At 43.4% G+C, this 20,726-nt stretch overlaps 1 protein-coding gene across 1 annotated transcript; it reads right to left on the minus strand.

Annotated features, from left to right (window-relative positions):
• Window positions 1–7,748: 7,748 nt before the first annotated feature.
• znf831 (zinc finger protein 831) lies at window positions 7,749–18,764 on the minus strand. The gene is made up of 4 exons (XM_046075157.1): window positions 18,507–18,764; window positions 13,609–17,023; window positions 11,067–11,320; window positions 7,749–10,186 (listed from the first exon to the last, which is right to left on the minus strand). Exons 2-4 carry the CDS (start codon window positions 16,973–16,975, stop codon window positions 9,281–9,283), a joined length of 4,527 nt encoding a protein of 1,508 aa, XP_045931113.1. The 5' UTR covers window positions 16,976–17,023; window positions 18,507–18,764; the 3' UTR covers window positions 7,749–9,280.
• Between the last annotated feature and the right edge of the window lie 1,962 nt (window positions 18,765–20,726).

Raw genomic sequence — 20,726 nt, forward strand, 5'->3', positions numbered from 1 at the left:
ACGCAGCCTTGAGGGGATCCGGTGCTGATGGTCCTGGAATCAGAGACATGTTTTCCCAGCTTCACGTGCTGCTTCCTGTCCGTCAGGAAGTCTGTGATCCACCTGCAGGTGGAGTCAGGCACGCTCAGCTGAGAGAGCTTGTCCTGCAGCAGGGCTGGAATGATGGTGTTAAAAGCAGAGCTGAAATCCACAAACAGGATCCTGGCGTAGGTTCCTGGGGAGTCCAGGTGCTGGAGGATGAAGTGAAGGGCCATGTTTACTGCATCATCTACAGACCTGTTGGCTCTGTAGGCAAACTGCAGGGGGTCCAGGAGAGGGTCTGTGATGGATTTATGGTGGGACAACACAAGGCATTCAAAGGACTTCATAACCACAGAGTTCAGGGCGACGGGTCTGTAGTCGTTTAGTCCTGTGGTCCATGGTTTCTTGGGGACAGGGATGATAGTGGAGGCTTTGAAGTAGGCTGGCACATGGCATGACTCCACTGAGGTGTTAAAAATGTGAACACCAGAGACAGCTGATCAGCACAGTGCTTCAGGGTGGATGGGGAGACAGAGCTGCTTTGCGAGGTTTCTGCCTCCTGAACAGTTCGTTGACGTCCCTCTCTAGGATGGTAAGAGAGGGGGAGGAGGTGGGGGATGAGATGGTGGACTGTGGCCGGTCAGTGGTGTGACGGGGGATGGTGTCAGGTCTGTCCCATTGTCTTTCAAAGCGACAGATTATTGGTAGCAGTCCTGAAAACATCCCAGTCAGTGCAGTCCAAACATGCCTGAAGATCCTCTACAGCTTCACTAGTCCATTTCTTTGATGTCATCACTACAGGTTTACAGAGTTTCAATTTCTGTCTGTAAGCAGGAATCAAGTGGGCCATCATGTGATCAGAGTGTCCCAGTGGAGCACGTGTAACGGTGCGATAGGCACTGCTAACTGTGGTGTAGCAGAGATCCAAAGTGTTCCCCTCTCTGGTTGGACACTTAATAAACTGTCTGTATTTGGGGAGTTCTTGGCAGAGGTTTCCTTTTTTAAAGTCACTAAGAACAATGACAAGCGATCCGGCTTGTTTCCCTCTCTTATGGCGCTTCATTCGGCTAACAACAACGAGAGAGCCCTTCACCAAAATGTCCAATAACTCAACTGATGACGCAAAAAAAGTGGGAAATAAATCCGCTGGAGTATCTTATCTGTTAAATGTAAAAATAATTAAATTAACAATGATGGTCTAAGGCCTTTACATGTTGCTTTATTGAACTGTTTTAACAGCCCTAAGAACACTGAGACAAATTGATGTGGCATTCACTTGTGACTCAGATCTGATCTGTTTATGACAGTGTGAACAGGCCAAGTCACATGGAATCTGATCTTTTCCAGTTCGGAATTGGGCCACTTCCATATGTGGTGCAAATCAGATACAGATCGGATCTTTTCAAATGCGACCTCAGTCTGGACATTCAGGTCGCATTTTGTAGAGCAGCTGTTCTGCTGTACTCGGAGCCGCACTGAACGAAAAAGCTCCACAAAAAGCCATAATTAAACATGTGGCTCACTTCCTTCTCTACCTCGCTATCATTTGCTCACAAATTCCCTTTCTTATACCTAAAACCGGACCGCGAGCTCTTGTGAGTTACATGCATGCTACTTGTCCAAGCGGACACAGTGGAGAGAGAGAGAGAGAGAGACGGAGGGAATGAGTTGTGGGGCAGTTGTGTTGTACAGCGCCAGAAAAGAACAGAAAGTTGTGAACACTTGTCATAATTCGGGAGAAATGTGACCCGTGAGAGGACAATGAAAAACGGGAGTCCCCCGCGGGCTAACCGGCGCTATGTTGCTCCTTGTTTACTTCTGTAGCCTGCAACAGCGTGCTGCGTGTGACATCGTGTTAGTTGTCTGCATATGTGGTTCACTTTCAGGCCGCGGAAAGTTCACACTGGAGTCTGATATGGGCCACATTTAAACTATAATGTGAACTGTCAAACAAACAAAATCGGATCTGGGGCAAAAATTGGAATTGAGCATTAAGGCCTGCAGTCTGAACGTAGCCTTAGACTTGTCAGGAGTCCTCTCTCCGTCATCAGCAATCAACCCTCTCTGTTAAAACCCTGGCTCTACAGTCACTCCCTGCCAGTTCATCAGTTAACCTACTGTGGTAACACGCATTCTGGTCCTGAGTTTTGTCAACTGCCCTAGTGATTCTTGCTTGTCTTTTTTGCTAAAACCTGTTTCCTTTTACCTGTCTACAGTGAGAGACCTCAGCTGAGTTTGGAGAAACTGCCTGCCAGCCTGGAGAGAGTCCTGTCCTCACTGCAACAATCCCAAATAAGACAGACTCCCGCTCTGCCCAACCCGCTTGCTTTCCCCCCAGTCCTGTTACCTGAGTTCTGAATAAACCTGTATTATCTGTATTATGTTCATCTGCTTCCTGTTCTGCTTTTGAATCCTCTAAACTGAAACCTAACAAGTGAGATGGCTTAGTCTAGCCTTACTCAAAACTTGTAGATGTCTTTTTATATAGTAGACTAGTGAGTGTGGCAACCGCTTCTGCGCTTATTTGCTCACAAAAAATGGAAAGGAACAAAATGGTAAAGACCTACCTACGCCGTAACCTACAACGTAGGCTACGCTCGTAGCCATGCATTTATACTAGTGCATAGTTCTGTCCGTCATTCTGCAATTACACCCCCAAACGCTAGTCGGCAGTAGGGCTACATCGTCCACTGTGTTGACTTTTGCCGGCCGAGCAGGCTAACTTCCGGTTTAGCGCTCCGCTAATGTAAATGGAGGTAAAATTGTAAACATGCTGCTGGTGTAGCCTTTTCAAATGTTACCAACCGAATGGATCGCATTCTGATAGCGAAACGAGTCATTTCGCTCGAGTTGCGACCATCAAATATATTGATTCACTGTGTTACAGCCACCATAATTGTTACTTTAAAGCGCGGGGTACTTACGGTTGGCTCCGCGGCATTGCGAGGCTACCCAGCCGACCAATCACAGAGCTTACGGTCCGTAGTAGTTTCATTTTTGAGGAGGTGCACGTCAGGCGACGGTGTAGCCTCTGCGTAGCCCCGTAGCCTACGCCGTCAATTTGACGCAGAAGTATAAATTGCACTCAAGTTTTGCATTCTTTTCATTTTATTGTTTATAAAATACTGTATATTTGTAAAGTTTCATTCTTACTTTTACAATAACTGTGCTTTCTACTTTTTTTGTAATCCCACTTTCTCCTTACTCCCATTTCAAAGGTACCACAATCCTAAAGTCACTGATTGGCATTATGGTGCGTTCCATTTACCTCGGAGGTTGGATCCGTTGTTTACAGCGAGCCAGGTTAGCCATTGTTATACCGGTTGATTAAAAAATAATGCATTGTGCTGTATTTACTCATACTAAACACTGTAGCAACACATCCACAGACAGCAGCTGGACAGCACTTTGTGTATGAAAATTTCTATGAGGCACAAGTACAAAGAAGTGCTAATAAACTGTTTAAACTACAGCTTTCCCTAACTGTTGATACTCAGAGCAGCCATCTTGGATCATAAAGTCGCGGTAGTGTGGTTCTCCCGCCTTTCGAAATCAGAAATCCGACTTAAGTTCCCTTTGAAATTTCTGACTTTGAACTCGGAAATTCCGACTTCCTATGTCAAATGGGCGCGCCATTACTCCTTCTGGGTCAATTAGCCTAGTCAGAAACCTACACATGCTCAATCTCAGACAAGGAAATCACCAGAGTCAGACATTCTGAGCCTCCTGGAACCAGGTGATGAATTCATTGCAGAGAAAGGGTTTCTGATAAAAGACGTCCTCGCTGACATAAATATGAAACTAGTAATCCCAAAATTCTTGGGGTCAAGTGGGCAGTTCAGTAAAAAGGAAATTTCTTTTCTCTTTTAATCCTGTGTAACATCTATTTGAAGGGTTACCCAAAACTCATTCTGCACTTTCTAAACAATATACATACTTCATGACTATCAACAAAAATTTTTAAATGTTTATGAATGCTTGTATGATTTTTGAGTCTTGACTTTCAAGATGATTGTTCCTGGAAACCCTGACATGTAAATATGCCTTATTCTTAACATATTGCAGTAACAGCCCTTTTCCTTTTACTGCATAGCTGTCTTTTGCCTTTCATTGAAATGTATCCATAAATGTCTTAAAGCTATGCTTAAAACTAAAGTAGTAAATAAGAATGAAGTGAAGTACTACAGTGAAGTACTGTCAGGATGCCACTGAGACAGTACAGCACATAACAGCAGGGTGTAAGATGCAGGCAGGAAGTGCGTACATGGAACGCCATAACCAGGTAGCTGACATAGTGTACAGTAACATCTGCCATGAGAATGGGCTGGAGGAAGTCTGCCCCAAGGTCAAAATGGAAGACACCTCCTAAGGTAGTTGAGAATGACCAAGCTAAGATCCTGTGGGACTTCAAGATCCAGACAGACAAACTGGTGATGGCTAACCAACCAGACATCGTGTTGATCGACATGAGCAACATCAAGAAGAAGGAACACGCATACCAAGGGCTGAAAGAGGAGCTAGAAAAGATGTGGAAAGTAAGAGCAACAGTACTGCCAGTGGTAATCAGAGCACCATGACCCCCAAACTAGGAGAGTGGCTACAGCAGATTCCAGGTAAAACATCAGAAGTCTCTGTCCAGAAGAGTGCTGTCCTAGGAACAGCTAAGATACGGCGCAGAACCCTCAAACTCCCAGGCCTCTGGTAGAGGACCCGAGCTTGAGGATGACACATACCACCCCGCAAGGGGTGAGAGGGGGATTATATCTATATATATATATATACTGTATATGTATGTATATCAGAATCAGTTTTATTGCCAGGTATGTGTACACATACGAGGAATTTGACTCAGGATTGTACATTGCTCACGATGTGCTTACTTATACAATAATAAAATAATAATATAATAAAATAAAATCAGACACAAACTACAGAGTAGACAACACTAATATACACGTTATGAACAAAACAATATAGACATATTGACAAATAGTGCAGTAATCAGAGTGCAAAGGATGCAAGAGTAAACTATTCTCATTATGTACATGTTGAAGGTGGATGTGATATACAGGCACACATACACATACATGCATACATGTACACATGTACACAGTGTGATGGAGCATAGTGCAAAGCATGCTGGAAAAAATAAATAAGACCTATGACCTTATGACCTGAGGTAGGTGTATTGGTATACAGTATATACAATATGACATAGTATGAACAGCACTGAAATAGAGAATGGTGAATAAATAAATAATAAGTGGAAACCAGTAAACAGGTGCTGATTAGAGACAGAGTTTCTGGGTTATTGCACAGGAATTGTTCCTGACACTGTGAGTCAGAGTCAGCTGTTCATCAGAGTGATGGCTTGTGGGAAGAAACTGTTCTTGAGTCTGTTGGTTTTGGCGTACATTGCTCTGTAGCATCTACCGGAGGGGAGGAGCTGGAACAATGATGTTTCTTGCCCATTTCCTGACTCTGGAAATGTATAAGTCCTGATTGGAGGGCAGGTTGGCACCGATGATCTTTTCTGCAGTCCTGACTGTCCATTGTAGTCTGCTCCTGTCCTTTTTGGTGGCAGATCCAAACCAGACAGTGATGGAGGTGCAGAGAACAGACTGGATGATGGCTGTGTAGAACTGGATCAGCAGGTCCTTAGGCAGGTTGAGCTTCCTGAGCTGGCACAGGAAGTACATTCTCTGCTGGGCCTTCTTGATGATGGTGTCAGTGTTGGGCTCCCACTTCAGGTCCTGGAATATAGCGGATCCCAGAAACCTGAAGGATTCCACAGCAGACAGGGCTGTTGAGTATGGTGATGGGGTGAAAAGTGGGGGGGCTCCTCCTGAAGTCCACGGTCATCTCCACAGTTTTGAGCGTGTTAAGCTCCAGGTTGTTCTGACCGCACCAGAGAGCCAGCTGATCAACCTCCCGTCTGTAGGCCGACTCATCACCGTCCCTTTATCTGGAGGATTTCCTTCACTGAATTAAAAACAACTATGGAGCTACTTATTTGTAATGTCTGATGTAATATATGTTTTTAGTTGTTTTTGTTATGTATGTGAAACAGTGTATACCCCAGGACACAAGACAAATTTCAGAAAATATTATTTTTATAATAAAATGACAAATCAAATCAAAATAGCACTGGGGCATCAGCTATATCAGACTTTGACTATACTTCATAGTATTTTAAATTCACTGTTGGTTCTTCAGGGGAATTATTGATGATGGAAAAAAGATGAAACATCAACATTGTTTCCTGAGCATAATCTGAGATTTAGCAAATTATTGATAGATGAAAGCAGACTCATGCTCAGGCAAAAGCAACAGGAGGAAGCAGGAAATGACCATATCACTGTGACACATAGCTCTCTTTCTGAGCACCTCTCTGCTAATGTGTCCGCTCAGCTTTTCAACTCAGTCAACCGAAGTAGTTTTGGAGTTTCCACTTGGAGCTTGGAGCTTGCAGCTGTTGTCTTGTTCATTTTTTCAGATGAGAGATTAACAGGAGAAAATGTTTCAAACATGGAAGACAAATCACGGCCTGATGTGCTGTCTTTCATTGACATCTGTCTTTAGTTATGTTATTTGCTTTTCACAATTCACAGAATGTCTGGACCTTGATCTGTTTTGTAGGATAGGGTTAGGGCCTGCACATTGTAATCAAATCTGAAACACAGAGCGATAGAAAATGTGTGGATCTCTCAATACAAAGAGCTATTGATTGTCTGATACTGGGGTGTTGACGCTACCAGGTTGGTTTAAAGTAAGTAGGATTGGAAAGGTAACCATGCATGTGACAACAGAGATCTAAAAGTTACTTCTGCATGCTCTAAAATGTTTGGGGTACCTGATGAACATGTCCACAATTAAAATAAGGATATTAAAAAGCAATTAATGCATTGATTACGCATTTTAGTGTGTTTGCACCAGATGCTGGGGGTAGATGATAAATAAATCATATCATTATTTTCCTTCATGGCCTGTGTGAGCAACATAAAAATCTATTTAAATCAGAATGCTTTATATTAACAATGAATCCAATAACAAATGGGAATGTGAATAGGGCCACTATGAGCTCTATGAAGCATTTTAGTGTTTTGGTTTCATGACACCTTTATTGTAATGTTCAGTCTTACTGCTCTCATCAAACATGTTTCTAGCCAACAACAGGCTGCTGTCTTTAGCACATGAGATGGCTGTGCTGTTAATGTCTGAGAGGATGGGTGTAGGAAGGCAGATGATTGAGACAGAGCACTGTCTGTTGCCCCCCCAAATGACAAAAAGCATAATTCAACCTATGGACAAAACACAATTTCATGGAAACAAGAAACTTATGAATTAAAACTGGTGTTGATAACATTAACCTGAGTGATGTTACCTAAGCCATCATCCGGCATCGTGTGTTTCCATGTTAAGAAACATTGACAATATTGTTCAAAGACAACACGAGAACACAGAATGGGTAAAAACACTTTGGGACCAGCAGCTCCTCCCTCTTCAGAACTATGGTGATTACTATTCATCAGATGATCACACACACCATTAAATGGTAATGTTGTGTCTGCTGGATGTGTAAGTAAGGAACTGTTTGCTAACACATGAACAACTTGATGAAGAAGATGAAGTTGTGTGTCTCTCAGTTGTAGTATTGTTTTTACTTTATCATCTATAAGCCACACCAAGTTAGAGGTTTAACTGAAGAATTGACCCACACAATAAGATCAGGGGAAAATGGTTTTAAATATGGTTTAATTTAACCCTTCTTTCGTTAAAATTGTTGAAAACACAAAGTCTTAACTTGAGATAAATGAATTGCTTTGTCAGCTATGCATATCCAATCTGTAACAAGAATACGAAATTAGAAAATGAAAACAAGAGAAAATATTAAAATTTGCAACACCATAATAAATCAGCTTGTAACCTGACCAAGTAAACTGTTGTACATTTGCGTGCCCTTGCTTTTCCGCTGTGTCAAATGTCAAATAAAACAGGCCTGAACAGATGCACTGGAGATAAAACTCAGTCAGCACTCCTGCACACATACACCTGTCAAGTCCACTAATGGGCTGAGGATTGACATGCAAGTCGTGTGAGCTACGACTGTGGATTTATGTACAGAAATGTTCACTTACACCCATTTCCTGTTCTCGTGAGCTGCGGTGCCTTATCTTAGCTGCTGACTCATTACAAATCCCAGACTGGGAAAAGGGTCATGCCCCTCCAGCCAATGCCTGCCTCACCCGGGTGATCTGATTGCCAGCATAGCTCAACTTAATGAGTATTTGGCAGCATGTGTACATGATTCACACACACAGGTGTTGTCTGGGAAGGTTACAAAGTGCAATAAATGGGAGCGAGTGAGTGTGGGAAGATAGGTAGGTATGTGTGTAAGCGTGTGTGAGCAGAACGGAAGTCATACAGCGTTTCTTTGGGGCAGAGGTAATCTCATTGGTTGGGTTATACAGCAGAAGGAGCCACAACTTTTCTGTCAACACTCATGAAGCCAGGTCAAAAAGACATGAAAAAAATAGCCATGCTGTTTTCGAGTGATTGCAAGATATTCCTAAATGGTGACAGTTAATTTCAGATATTTATATTATCATACGTTACCAGACAATGAATACAGGATAGAATAGGGGTCGCTCTCGCATTAATCCCTGATGATTAACACCATTGCTAGCTTTGTAGTTACACCAGGTAAATGGAAAGTAAGCCTAAATTAGCCAGGTTTAACATCCTAAATATTTGTTTGTTAACAACTGAAACCAGATACAAACAGTGTGCCCTCATTTATAATTGCCATGATAGACTGCATTAGATTTATAGGATTTTATTTGGCTGTAACTGCCAGCGTGGAAGGCTTTGCAGCTGTTTTGTGAGTAGTTTGTTGATTTCTGTGGCTCTTTGTTGCAATGTGGGAGATATCATAGCTGAAATTCCTGATGGTCCAACTTGGAAGTTCAACTAGGAGGCTGACGTGAGCAGTTTTTTGCAACTTGGCCACTTGTAATCACACACGGTACTATATGACATGAACGCAGCATTGGCTCACATTCAACCTAAGCTATTCTTGCAAAGTTTCCCATGGACTTTAATTTATTATTCATATTGTAACTTATTTTGATTTTGGACATTTGGTTCTTTGGCTCTGACCACTAACTTAACTCAGTCATTGATATTATTTCTGCCTCCAGAGGAATTTTGTCTCAGAAAAACAGCAATAAAACTCCAAATAGCATATGTGCATGTTCATCTAAAGCTCGATGATAAGCTTTCCTTCATCGTCACTACTGCTGGTGTCTTCTGTGTAGTCCTGGCAGCTTTGCACAGGCCTTAGTCCACTGGTCAGACAGTCGGCTGGCTGGTAGCCATGAAGCTGGCCGGCCAAGAAAAATGATTTGGTAATGTCAGGTCTCCCAGAGGTACTGCTCGGACTCGTGAAGTCATATGGTGCATTATCCTTGGTGTCTTGATAACCATCAGTTCCTTCGAATGTAAAAGGCTTTGATGACAGCACAGCATTATTATCTAGCACATTGTTGTTTGGTGCTTGGGTGTCCTCTGTCAGTCCAGCAGTAGCTTTGCTGACTTGGATAGAATGAGAAACTTGGCAGGGGAATGTGGAGAATGATGTTTTGACATCAGGCGAGGGATTTTTGTTACTTCCTAATGTTAACTTTGTACAACCGCTTACTGCTGTCATGTTGTTACCTGCAGTAGTATTTCCTTGCTGAATGGACAGAGGGATGCTCGTCTGCTTTTGGTCCTGGTGTGAAAATGTTTGAGTTTTTTGAGAGCTGGACTCAATTCTTGAAAGGGCACTTTGTGTTTCTGCTAACTGGGCCTGTGCTGTGATATGCTGACTTGAATTTGATTCACATGTAATCTGTGTTTCTTGGGTATGGATGCTGCTGCTTTCCCAGTGTTGTTGTGAGAAATAGAAGTTGTTCATGTCCAATGGGGGCTGTGGAGGATTGAAAAGGCTGGTCTGACTACTGCTGGCAGGTGAATTAAGGTTATTTGACATGCTTGAAGCTTGCTGAGGGCTCTGTGGAGGGTATTCAGACATTCCTGAGTGTGTCTGTGGAAGATGCTGAAGATGCTGCTCAGATGGCCAAGGGGTCTTAAAGGAATCTGCCTGGACCTTTCTGTCTTCTCTCTGTTGAAAAAAAAGGAATATGAGGAGGAATAGCACCATCATATCATCACAATAATATAGTCATTGTTATCCCTTCAGTAAACCTTCTTATTACCTTCCTGCATTGCTCAGATACCACAAAGCTTCATGTGTCCAGTGAGTTCAAATCCTACCAAAAAAACAATGTAACTGCTGTCAGCTGTCTACTTCTGCTATTGTTATAACTGATTACTGATGTTTTAAACTTCTGCAAAAAGCTCATAAAGCCTCAATTTATATCTGACTTGCCACCATGTATGTGGCGTTGGAACATACATTTGTTCAGCACGTTTGTTATGTTGTGTTACTCATGGGGATGATGTATTTAATTATGCAAATATTTCAAGAGAAAAACAATTTCTGGCTTGGGTGTCTCACTTCTCTTGGTAAATGTCTTTTAAAAGGAAAAACAATTGTGTGATGTAACAACCCATTATGTCTGATACCTGCTCCGACATGATCCCCAGATCAGGACAGCCTGAATATATCTGGCAGTGAGGGATTTGTTAAAAGATTTAGCGGAGTTTGAGAATAATTAATCAATAAAACATATTTGAAGAGAATGCAGAACTGGAGCAAATCCTGTACACTTGGACTCATTTGTTGAAGAGGATTTTTGCGGAAGTGTATGTACTGTATACACGTGAAGAAGGAAGTTGTGGGTAGATAGATAGAGCAAAGGGTGTGTTAAACAGTCACAATGTTGGCCAGTGCATGTAAAAACAATGTTTTCGCCTTGAGCGTCGTACTATTCCAATGTGTGGAATGTAAACAGTGAAACAGTAAAAAAAAAATTAAAAAAAATAGTATAGTATAGTAAAAATGCATCCAGTGGGCAGTGAATAAATTCATTCCGTCTCACCTCTGGCACTGTCACGTCTTGTAAACATGTGTATCTGCAGGTCCTCTCTGCCTTGCACCGCTGTCCTGGCACCTCGTCTGTCTTGATTCCTCCGTTCTTCTCCTCTCCCACCTCCCCTCTGCCGGCCTGTGCCTCCATGCATTGGTGGTTTGTCTCTCCAGCCTCTTGGCTCTGCGTTGGCCTCCAGTCTGTACCCCATTTCTGTGGCTCCTTCTGGGCTGGACATCCCGCCAGGGAGGCTCCGTCCATAAGCCCTAGGGGAAGAAAAACAAATGAAAACTTTTCTTCAAGATGGCAGATCTACACTAGCAATGTTTATCAGTACAGTGGAGATAATACAGCTTATATAAAGCCCTGAATGTAGAAATTTTAGCTGATGGTTACAATTATATTTGGATAAAAGCACAATAAAATAAAATTCAAAGAATAAATTATATTATAATAATGAATATACTATTTGTGTCATATATTCTTGAGATATTCAGATATAATATGCAGTGGTATGTACAATTGTCTTTTGGACATGGGCTTGTAGACGTCCTAGAATTCGAATTTCTTTGGTTTGGCAAAATTTCATTTAGTAATGCTGCTTTGGACTTTGGTGGCAACGCTGATATATGTCTGTCTAATAATTTATTTATTTATTAATATATTAGGCCATGTTTATTATTAAAGATCAGTTTATTTAACTTGTACTTATCCCCATGGGGATAAATTAAGTGTTTTAAAATTGAAATTGAAAACTCAGGATGGAGGTCAGTGGCAGCCCCTTTTGTTTATCCTGTGCTCCCCAGGTTGGCCTTTTAACTTTGTTATTCCTCCCCTCCTTTATCTTGAAGAGTGGGTAAATCTGTGTATTTGAAAGGAATCAAATGACTCAAATAATGCAAGACACTACCTCACGTCACAGCAATTGTTCTTGTAAGGAGACAATATTGTTCCAAAATAAAACAACATAGAATGATTTCATTTTGCCATGGTGAGATTTCTAAGCAAACCACAATTTGATTATTTTTAAATAAAAATTTCTGATAGTGCATTTAATTACTGCCCATGACCAAAAAGACATCAATTGCAGGTTTTGGTGGTTCTGCTGTACACAAACCCAAGTTCACACAAGGCCTCCATTATCAATCTGGTGACCATATACTGCCATCTTGTGGCAAAAACTGGTTTCTGTCTCCGTCTGTTAGTAAAGCAAATCCAGTCCAGTCTTTACATGAGTGTCAGGTTAGACACATTTTTGTTGTGTTGTTCCAGTACAATGTTGTGTCTCATTGTACTGGAACCTAAACAATGAGTACGAGGTTTAAGAGCCTATGAGGTTCATTTGAAGCTATTTGCATCCACAACACACGAACAGTCGTAGCAAATTTTTACACATAACTGTATTGTACTGTACTGATAAATGTTACTGTAAGTCACTGGGCAAAAATGAGCTGTGGGTCCCTGATGACCCACATCTATCACCACCTTCTTCCCTCTGGATTGGATATCCAGTGTACTGGGGTACAGAGCCAAATCAATGACTAATTCACATACTGCACTGCATTTCCTTCAGATCACCTTCAGTATAAATATTTCATATAATTAAAATTGTCATATATACCCGCAGTAGTGCTCTGAACACTTGGAAGCACTGCTGGGATGTCTTTGGATCTTTCCACCTGGACGTTAGAAGACACTGAAGTAAACTGACCGAGTTGTTTTTCTGAGTTGGATGAGCTGATTACGTCCTGTGATTCACTTAGAGTCATTTTCTGTGAAGGGGGAGAATCATCCGAAGATCCCACCCTGTCATATCCCATGTTGGCATGTTTAAATGAATTTAGAGCCTCTGGTAATGTACATTCTACTGGATTACTGCAGTAGCTGGATGCCTGTGGGCACAACTGTCTTGGTGCTTTACATTCATTGATTGAAAATGAAGAAACTGAACCAGAGAGTTCGTCAGCACATGCAGCAACGTAGGCCTGACCGTGCCCAACCTTCAGAGGAGGGTGGGCTTCTCCACTCTCTAACCTGCTGCTTTTGTTTGTAGAGGCTCCACCCTTGGCTTTTATTGTTCCTCCATTACATGGGGCTCCTTGATTTTTAAGTTTGTGTTGGCTTTCTTTGCCCAGAACTTCACTTCTCATGCTATTTTGATTTGCTGTGCTGGGAGAAAGAGAGGTTACCCTGAGCTTGTGTTGACCAGAGACTGTTTGAGAGACCAGTCCACCTTGGCTGACCCTCCTGTCTGGCAAAAGTTGCTCCTCAGCACAACAGTTCAAAGGAAGGGCTCGATCCTCCTCTGAAGCTTGGCTCCTTCCTGACTTTACACATTTGAGTGCAGTTGACACAACAATGCCCCCAGAGCTCTGAGTCTCAGTGACCGTGTTTACATGACCGTATAGTGCTTCAGGAGGCTTAGATTCAGCTGATACTATAGCCTGTGTCGACTCACTGTGTTCAGTCAAGTGGAGATTTGACTCTGCCTTCACAAACTGTAAAGAGTGTGGAGGTTTTATTCTCTCCATGGTAAGTGTGGGTAAAGACTCACTTTGGCCCAACTCCTCTGGATGTCCTGGCTGTTGATGGTCGCTTCCCTCATTGCTACTTTCCATGGTGACAGAGCTTGGAGCTTTATTCTGGATCAATTCTGGAACCCCTGCTTCCATAGCACATCTATGTGAGAGAGCGCTACTTTCATGCCTCTCGATCTGGGGTTCAATGAGAGCCAGCTGCTCATCAGATATGATCTGGAGGCAGATCTGGAGGTCTGCTGTGTGAACATGAAAAACGTTCTGAGCAGCTGGCTGCATCTGGTCAAACGGTACAATGTGACAAGGTACAGCTGGGGTGTTTGAGCTAGCATATGCTTTGTTTACAGGGCTCAACTGGTCTGATGCTAGTGAGAGTTGTGTGTGCGACACAGGGGGGTTAAGGTTAAGTTGACCTTGTGAGAAAGATGTAATTGCAGCGGCAGATATTTGATTGTTTGCTGTCGTTATGGTAGGTGTTGCAGGGAATTTCACAACCACGGGTGCATCAGGTCTGGGTGAGCCCCCTGCAGATTTTGAGGGCTGTATTCTAGTGCTGCATAATCCTGCCTGATAATCTTGTAGGCAGGTTGTGGTTATTGTGGTTGCTGCAAATTGCCTGTGCACTACAGTTAGACTAGAAGTTGCATTTTGATTGAGTCTTGATGTTTCAAGCTGACAAAGGGTTGTGGCTGTGCAAGGCAAGACGAGCTGGCCTTGTGTGGAGCTGAAAGCATTTGTCTTTTTGATGTCACAACTCTGCATCAACGGTGAGGTGACAGGATTACAAAATTTCCATGTTGTGACCGAGGGTGAGGTTTGCTCATTGTGAGAAGATGACAGTGGAGGGGAGAAAGTGCAGCCGTCGGCTCCTGCTGGTTTGTCCACAAGATGCGGTGAAAGATGTGAATCAGGTTCAGCAGCATTAGGTAACTTTAGCTGGTACTTGGGTAGAAAGCTGGTCTTGGCAGAGGAGGGGATGGCAGTGGTTAGCGAGGTGCTAACATTTGCATTGGTTATGCATGGTGGGAAGAGAGCTCCTTTGAGCTGTGGATGGTTTATATTTTTCTGAAGGTTGATATAACTGAGATTTGTATCTTGCTGAGGTGCACTGCCAGTGACAGAAGGAGGCGGGTGAGTCAGTGTGTTTGGGTTGGTTTCCATCTCCAGAGGGCAAATTATTTTGTCATCAGTTTTCTGCTTTTTCCTGTCAGAAGGAATGCGGGCTCCAAAGAGCTGCGAGCTGGAGTCAGTATGTTTTTCTTCATTAATCAGTCTCCCTGCTTCTGCTTCGCTCATGCTGTCTGTTCTGTGGCTAACCAGAGAACCAAGTGAAGGTAATGGCAGTACTGACAAAGACAGATTTCTCCGGAGTGGGGTCTTGAGAGAGCTGCATGACGTATGAACCTGACTAGTTTTTAGATTAAAATCCACGGGACAGACGAGGGGTAGTCTGGCAGGAGGGCAACCTGGATGGCAAACTGTTGCACTGCTGCTTGTGAAGTTTATGGCTGAGCCTGCTGTTGTTACTGTCTCCTTATGAACTGCTGGCAACCTTTTTTGTACGCCGTGAACAGTGTCGTGCTCTGGGTTTGTCGAACATTTCCTGTCATCTCCACCTTTCTCAGCATTGTAGAGCTTCTTAAATGTCCCTCCGCCGTACATGTACCACTTATTGTAGGCAAACTTCTGTGTTTTCTTCCTCCGGAACTTTCTGTTGCTTGGCTCTCCGCAAATGTCACCGCCATCCACGTCGCAGCTGAGACTGCCGGTGCACGCCTCCTCCACAGATGAATTCAAGAAGGGACCGTCTGTTGCGTGGTTGCAGTCTACGGCTGTTTGCCGGACCAGTGGGCGGTGGGTGGATGACTGCTGGTTCACAGGCTTGATCGCAAAACCTGTTGGATGGATCTGGCCAGAGCTTCCCCTGCGGACCAGTGTTACATAATCACTCTGATAGGAGAAGGTTGGGCTGCTGCTCTCAGGCTGCAGGAGGGTAACGCTGAAAGGGAGGGAGTTGCTGCGGGTTAAGGAGGCATGTTCCACGGTGGTGGAGCACTGAGTGGGCACAGAGCTGTAGAAGCCAGGATTCCTGTTTCTTTGTAATCCAACATTCGGAGTCTTACTAATCCTCATGTCAAAGTGAAAGGAGTCCTTGTAAGTGTATGGCATGGGAAGGTCAATGCTGCCCTGCTTTGACAGAACTGTCTTCCGCGGCCTTACGTTCTCCAGCTGTTTGTCTTCCACAACGGCTGTATTCTCTGAAATGAGCTTAGAAATTCGCTCCTCCAGGGTCTTTTGCTCTTGCTCCCTTGCGGTATATCTGGGTTCCTGTCCAACTTGGCCTCGTTCTGAAGGTTTTTGTGTACTGGTGGTTTCATCAAGCTCCTTGGTGGATTCGGTGAGGGAATCCATACTGTGGTCAGGTAAAGCGCTGCCGGGGCTTGGGTAGTGGTCACTGCTCTCACTGAAGCCTGAGTCGGTGCTCTCATGGCTCTGTGATTTTCCTCTGGATACGGAGCTCTCCCACTGCTTGGAAAACAGAGTGGCTTCTTGTCTTTGAAGGGGAAGATGTCGACTTGCAGTCACTGGAGGCTTTTCATATTCCATTCTCTGTGTTTCACCTTCTGTTGTTACCTGTGATCTTTCAATTGGTTCTGTCTGATGACCTGGAGGGGTCAGCTCTTTCTGTTCACTGACAGAACCATGGGTCGTTACAGAGCAGACTTTTGCTGTACTGGCTGGACAGGTGATCTCAGCAGAAGTTAGTGTGGCATCCTTTTCCCTGCTGCCAGACTCCTCGCTGCGCTCATCCAGAGACAAACTGGAGGTACAAGTCTCTCTGGAGCTGGATATGCTGTCTAGACTGCCCAGGCTGCTCTGCTCCGATTCAGACGAGAGGCGAGCATGAGCCTGAGTACGCTTATGTTTGTAAAGGTTGCTCTGAGTCTTGAAAGAAACTCCACAAGTGGTGCAGGGGTAAGGCCGCTCCCCAGTGTGGCAGCGCAGATGTTTCTCCAGCACGCTGGGCTTCATACAGTCCCGTCCACAGTGAGGACACATGTGCTTTCCTGCCGCCTTGGGTCTGGCTGCAGGAGCAGCGGCTGCCAGAGTCAATCCCGGCTTAGACTGCAGCCCACCAGCAATATGGAGTGTCAGAAGGGGAAGCGTCTCCTTGGAGTAGAGCTGCGGCATGGCCAGATGGAGTGTGGCTGGCTCCCGGGCAGCTGCAGGAAGCTGGGGGAAAGGCTGTGCTGGTAGAGCAGGCACTGTGTGGATGTAAACAGCCGTCAGCGGGGCCTGGATGTCCATCCTTTTCTCTGTCTGTGCTGCGACGGAGTTGATGTGCACTGGAGCACTCGCCAATCCCGGCTTGCCAGTCTCCATGGTAACACTGCTGCTGTCGTGATGTACCAGTGCCAAGTCTCTAATTACCTGTAAGATAAGAACAGTTTGCATTAGACCTCTGCTTTGCCTTAGATCAAATGGGGCAGATCTGTCTATCTGAGCTGGGATGTTGCTTATAAAATATTGAGAAAATGAGATTTCATTCCTGGAGAATATTTTGTTATTGCACCAGTGGATGAATAAATGTACTAAAGCAGTTACTGCAGTACCCTTTAGGACAGATGGCTAATAAAGCGATTAATCCAGTCTGTATTTTGCATGGTGATAAAATCCAGGGAGACGTTTTGCGATTCTACAGCACCAAAATAAAGCACATCTACATCTCCGTGATATCATTGTTGTGGTGAGCAACAACACCCATGGTTACAGAGTGCAGAGAAAAGTAGAGGCATTTCAATCTCTGCTGTTTAATTTTAAGAGCTGGTGGTGCAGGAATACTTTTTGGATATTTTAAGATATGTTATGTATGCAGACAATGGAAATATATGAGACAAAACATGGAGAGAAATGTATATATACAGTAGAGAGAGGCAGGGGAGGATACAGGAGAGTGACTCACATCAGGAGAGGGACGAGGGAGTGAGAATAGGTACAGTACAGCAGAGGCTTTTATCTCCCCAAATGAAATGTGTCTACTGACATTAGCTGTTGCCTCTGTCACCAGTCTGTACCAATTAAATGGCATATCCTTGATGTTCACAGTAGCATGTGGCGGCTTTGTCTCCTGACAGACTGTCACATTTGTGTAGTAATCTAATCAAAGCGTAACACCACCTACATGAAAAGATATAGCTTCACATTAGATCAAACAAATTAAATTTCCTGTTGCTGTGATGCTACTTCTACATGTATTGTGATTTTGCATAATTCACGGTACAGTTTGCATGGAGCACACTCTTTGTCAGCATGAGCACGACCATGTTACTTTTTGTGGTTCTCTGAACTGAGGAAAGTTTGTTTCTGTTCATATTGGAGAAGCACTGTGTAATTGTATTTTAATAATTTTATTGTTCAAACATTATTTACTTAGTAAATGCACTTTCACTTCCTTACAGCTATGTAAATAGCTGCAACTGCCTAAAGAAATACAGTTGTAGTGTGGATCTTATAATTATTTCCAACAAGCACTTGCAGTCAGTTTAAAGTAGTGTACAAGTGTGTCCTCAGTTCAGAAAGAAGTCCAGCAGTACTGAAAAACAGCTTCTGCTTGTAGTAAGAACAAACATCAGCAAAAACAGGCAGCATCAAAATATAAACACAAAAGAAAACTTTCTAGATTTTTCAGATTTTTTTTGTCATTATGAAAAAAATTCTGGTTTCATCTTATCTACTCTCATTAAACTATTGTTGTGACTTTATAAAGGGAACGTTTGAAAAGAGGAAATATTTGATGGTGTTGCCATCACACAGTGTAGGAATAATATTACAACAAGACAGCATAGCATGCTGTAACTAGGCCAAAACTCAGCCGTAACCGTTAAGAGGAACAGCAGAATCAGAAGTCACTTACCTTCTTGCTTTACACTTCAATCAGCAACAATTATCCAGCTCAGAAAGTCTTCTACTCTGAACAGCCCCATCCTCAGTGTACCTGCTCATTTCAGTCTGTACTGTCATCCAGGGCGTATCTAACTCCAATCTGATTTTCTCACGCAGCTCTTTGACATGAACTGTTTCTTGTCACGAGGAAGCAGAACAAATGCAAATGAGAGAGAAGATGCACTATGAAAGTGGTGAGGCAGAGAGGAGGAGAGTGAGGGAAGGAGAAGGGCTGGCTGGGTGGGTGTGTGGCTGTCAAACAAAGACTTCCGGAGGACAAGTTGAAAACATAGATTGAAAGAGTGGAGAGGCCCTGAGCACAGACGGAAGGATTTAAGGCTAATACAAAGTGTCGTGCAGAAGTGAAAGCGACTGCTTGGCAGAGGAAGTGCAGTGACAGAGGCAAGCTTACCTTCAACAGTCATGTTAGCTGACTGACTGACTTTACCATCAACAGTTTGAGGACTTCTGGCTCACTTATATACTCGCTCCCCCACCTACCTACTTCCTCCCACTCACTGCATTTCATACACCCACATAGACAAGGGTGCAGCAAGGCTAATGTTGATGTTGCCGCTTGGCTGCACGTGCACTGCTCTCACTCTCTCAGGCAGAGAACAAGTGGATGAGCTGTGAGTGGCCGGTGTGAATTTCCCACCTCCATCCACTTTATAGTATGCAACATTTTCCGGTAGTACAACGGTTCAGGCCACACATGCTTACCATGCAGTACAGTAGCATTGAGATCACAATGTCTAATTTGTGCTCACACTTGCTGGATATATGCTGGGTTTACTGTAGCTGGTCTTGACCAGCAAAACTGTGGATGTAAGAAAAGGAATACAGATTATATTGCTCTGTTTAAAACTCCTAAGGATTCTTATAAGGTTATTTTTGGCAACAGTTTTCTTCAACTTGTCCTAGAGTAAACCAGTGAACAAAAAGTGTCGCAGCCTCTCAGCAAGTACAGTAAAACCAAATCAAATTTTCTTTCATCTGTCATGTTCATTATGGTGAAATTTGCACCAGAGGTATGTAGCTATACGCAACCAGCTCATTTGTTTGAACACATCATTGCTATTTTTATAGTTCATGATGACACAAATAGACAAATGCACAACACATACCTTTACACATGTCAGCTAATGACCAGTGTCAGTGCCAGTGACACAGCTGGGACATCACTGTGTACCTTTCTTAACAGCATTAAAGAAGAGGATTATTGGCAGGATTAGTTGTCTGAGTGGTAGGTTACACATTGCAGGTGTACTCATGTGGCCTGTTACAATATAATTCATAAAATTATGCTGTGGGCATGTCTACACCCTGACTACACTTGGTTATATTTTTTAAACCTTCTTTTAGCTCTGTTTTTGTCTCCACCAACTCCTGAGAAGAATATCTGGCTAAATGGTAGCTTTGTCTGTCTGCCATTTGGTGTTGGGCAGGTGGTGCATAGTAGTTCAGTTTTAAGAGGCGGTGAGACTGAACCGAAAAAGTAAAGTAGCAGGCTGTAAAACCAAAACAATGAGTTAAAAGAAGACAAAACACACCATAGAGCTGAGGGGAGCTGCAGAACAGAACTCTCTGTGGGTTCATCAAGAACCACTTTCATATTACACTATCCATTGTCAATACAAGTTTATTACATTTTTTTTTTAAATGTGAATAAATTAAAAAAACAACCTCTGCTGTGATGTTTTCACAGCTCTGAATTTTTAAACAATATGTCGTCGCGTGGGATCGACCGTTCGATGATCAGATGACATCTGCTGAAAGAAAACAAATAGTTTTATATCATTTCACTGCTTCAGACTCTAGTTGGTCTCCAAGGCAACTGCAGGCTGGTCCGCTGAGAGCATGTCTCGTGTTGACATGGTAACAACACAACCACCTACCACGCATGTGTTCCTCCGCCGAGCTCACAGTCCTGCAGGGTGGAAGTCTCAGGCATGTTCGCATGTCAGAAGAAATGTTTTTAAATCACAGCAGGCTATGTGTGTAGTCTACATGGATTTGTACAGCTGTCTTCTCCAAAACAGTCAGCAGGAGTTTAATGTTTCTGACAGATGATATGTTGCCCATGTTACTAGGATACAAAGTTGAGTTTTGAGTCAAGTTTTACAGCTGGTGGTCAGCAGTGACGAGAGACCAACAAAATATTTTGCCACTCCTCTTGGCCTCCCAGTTG

The sequence above is a fragment of the Micropterus dolomieu genome, linkage group LG18, assembly GCF_021292245.1.
Source record: "Micropterus dolomieu isolate WLL.071019.BEF.003 ecotype Adirondacks linkage group LG18, ASM2129224v1, whole genome shotgun sequence".
In the NCBI taxonomy this organism is placed as follows: domain Eukaryota; kingdom Metazoa; phylum Chordata; class Actinopteri; order Centrarchiformes; family Centrarchidae; genus Micropterus; species Micropterus dolomieu.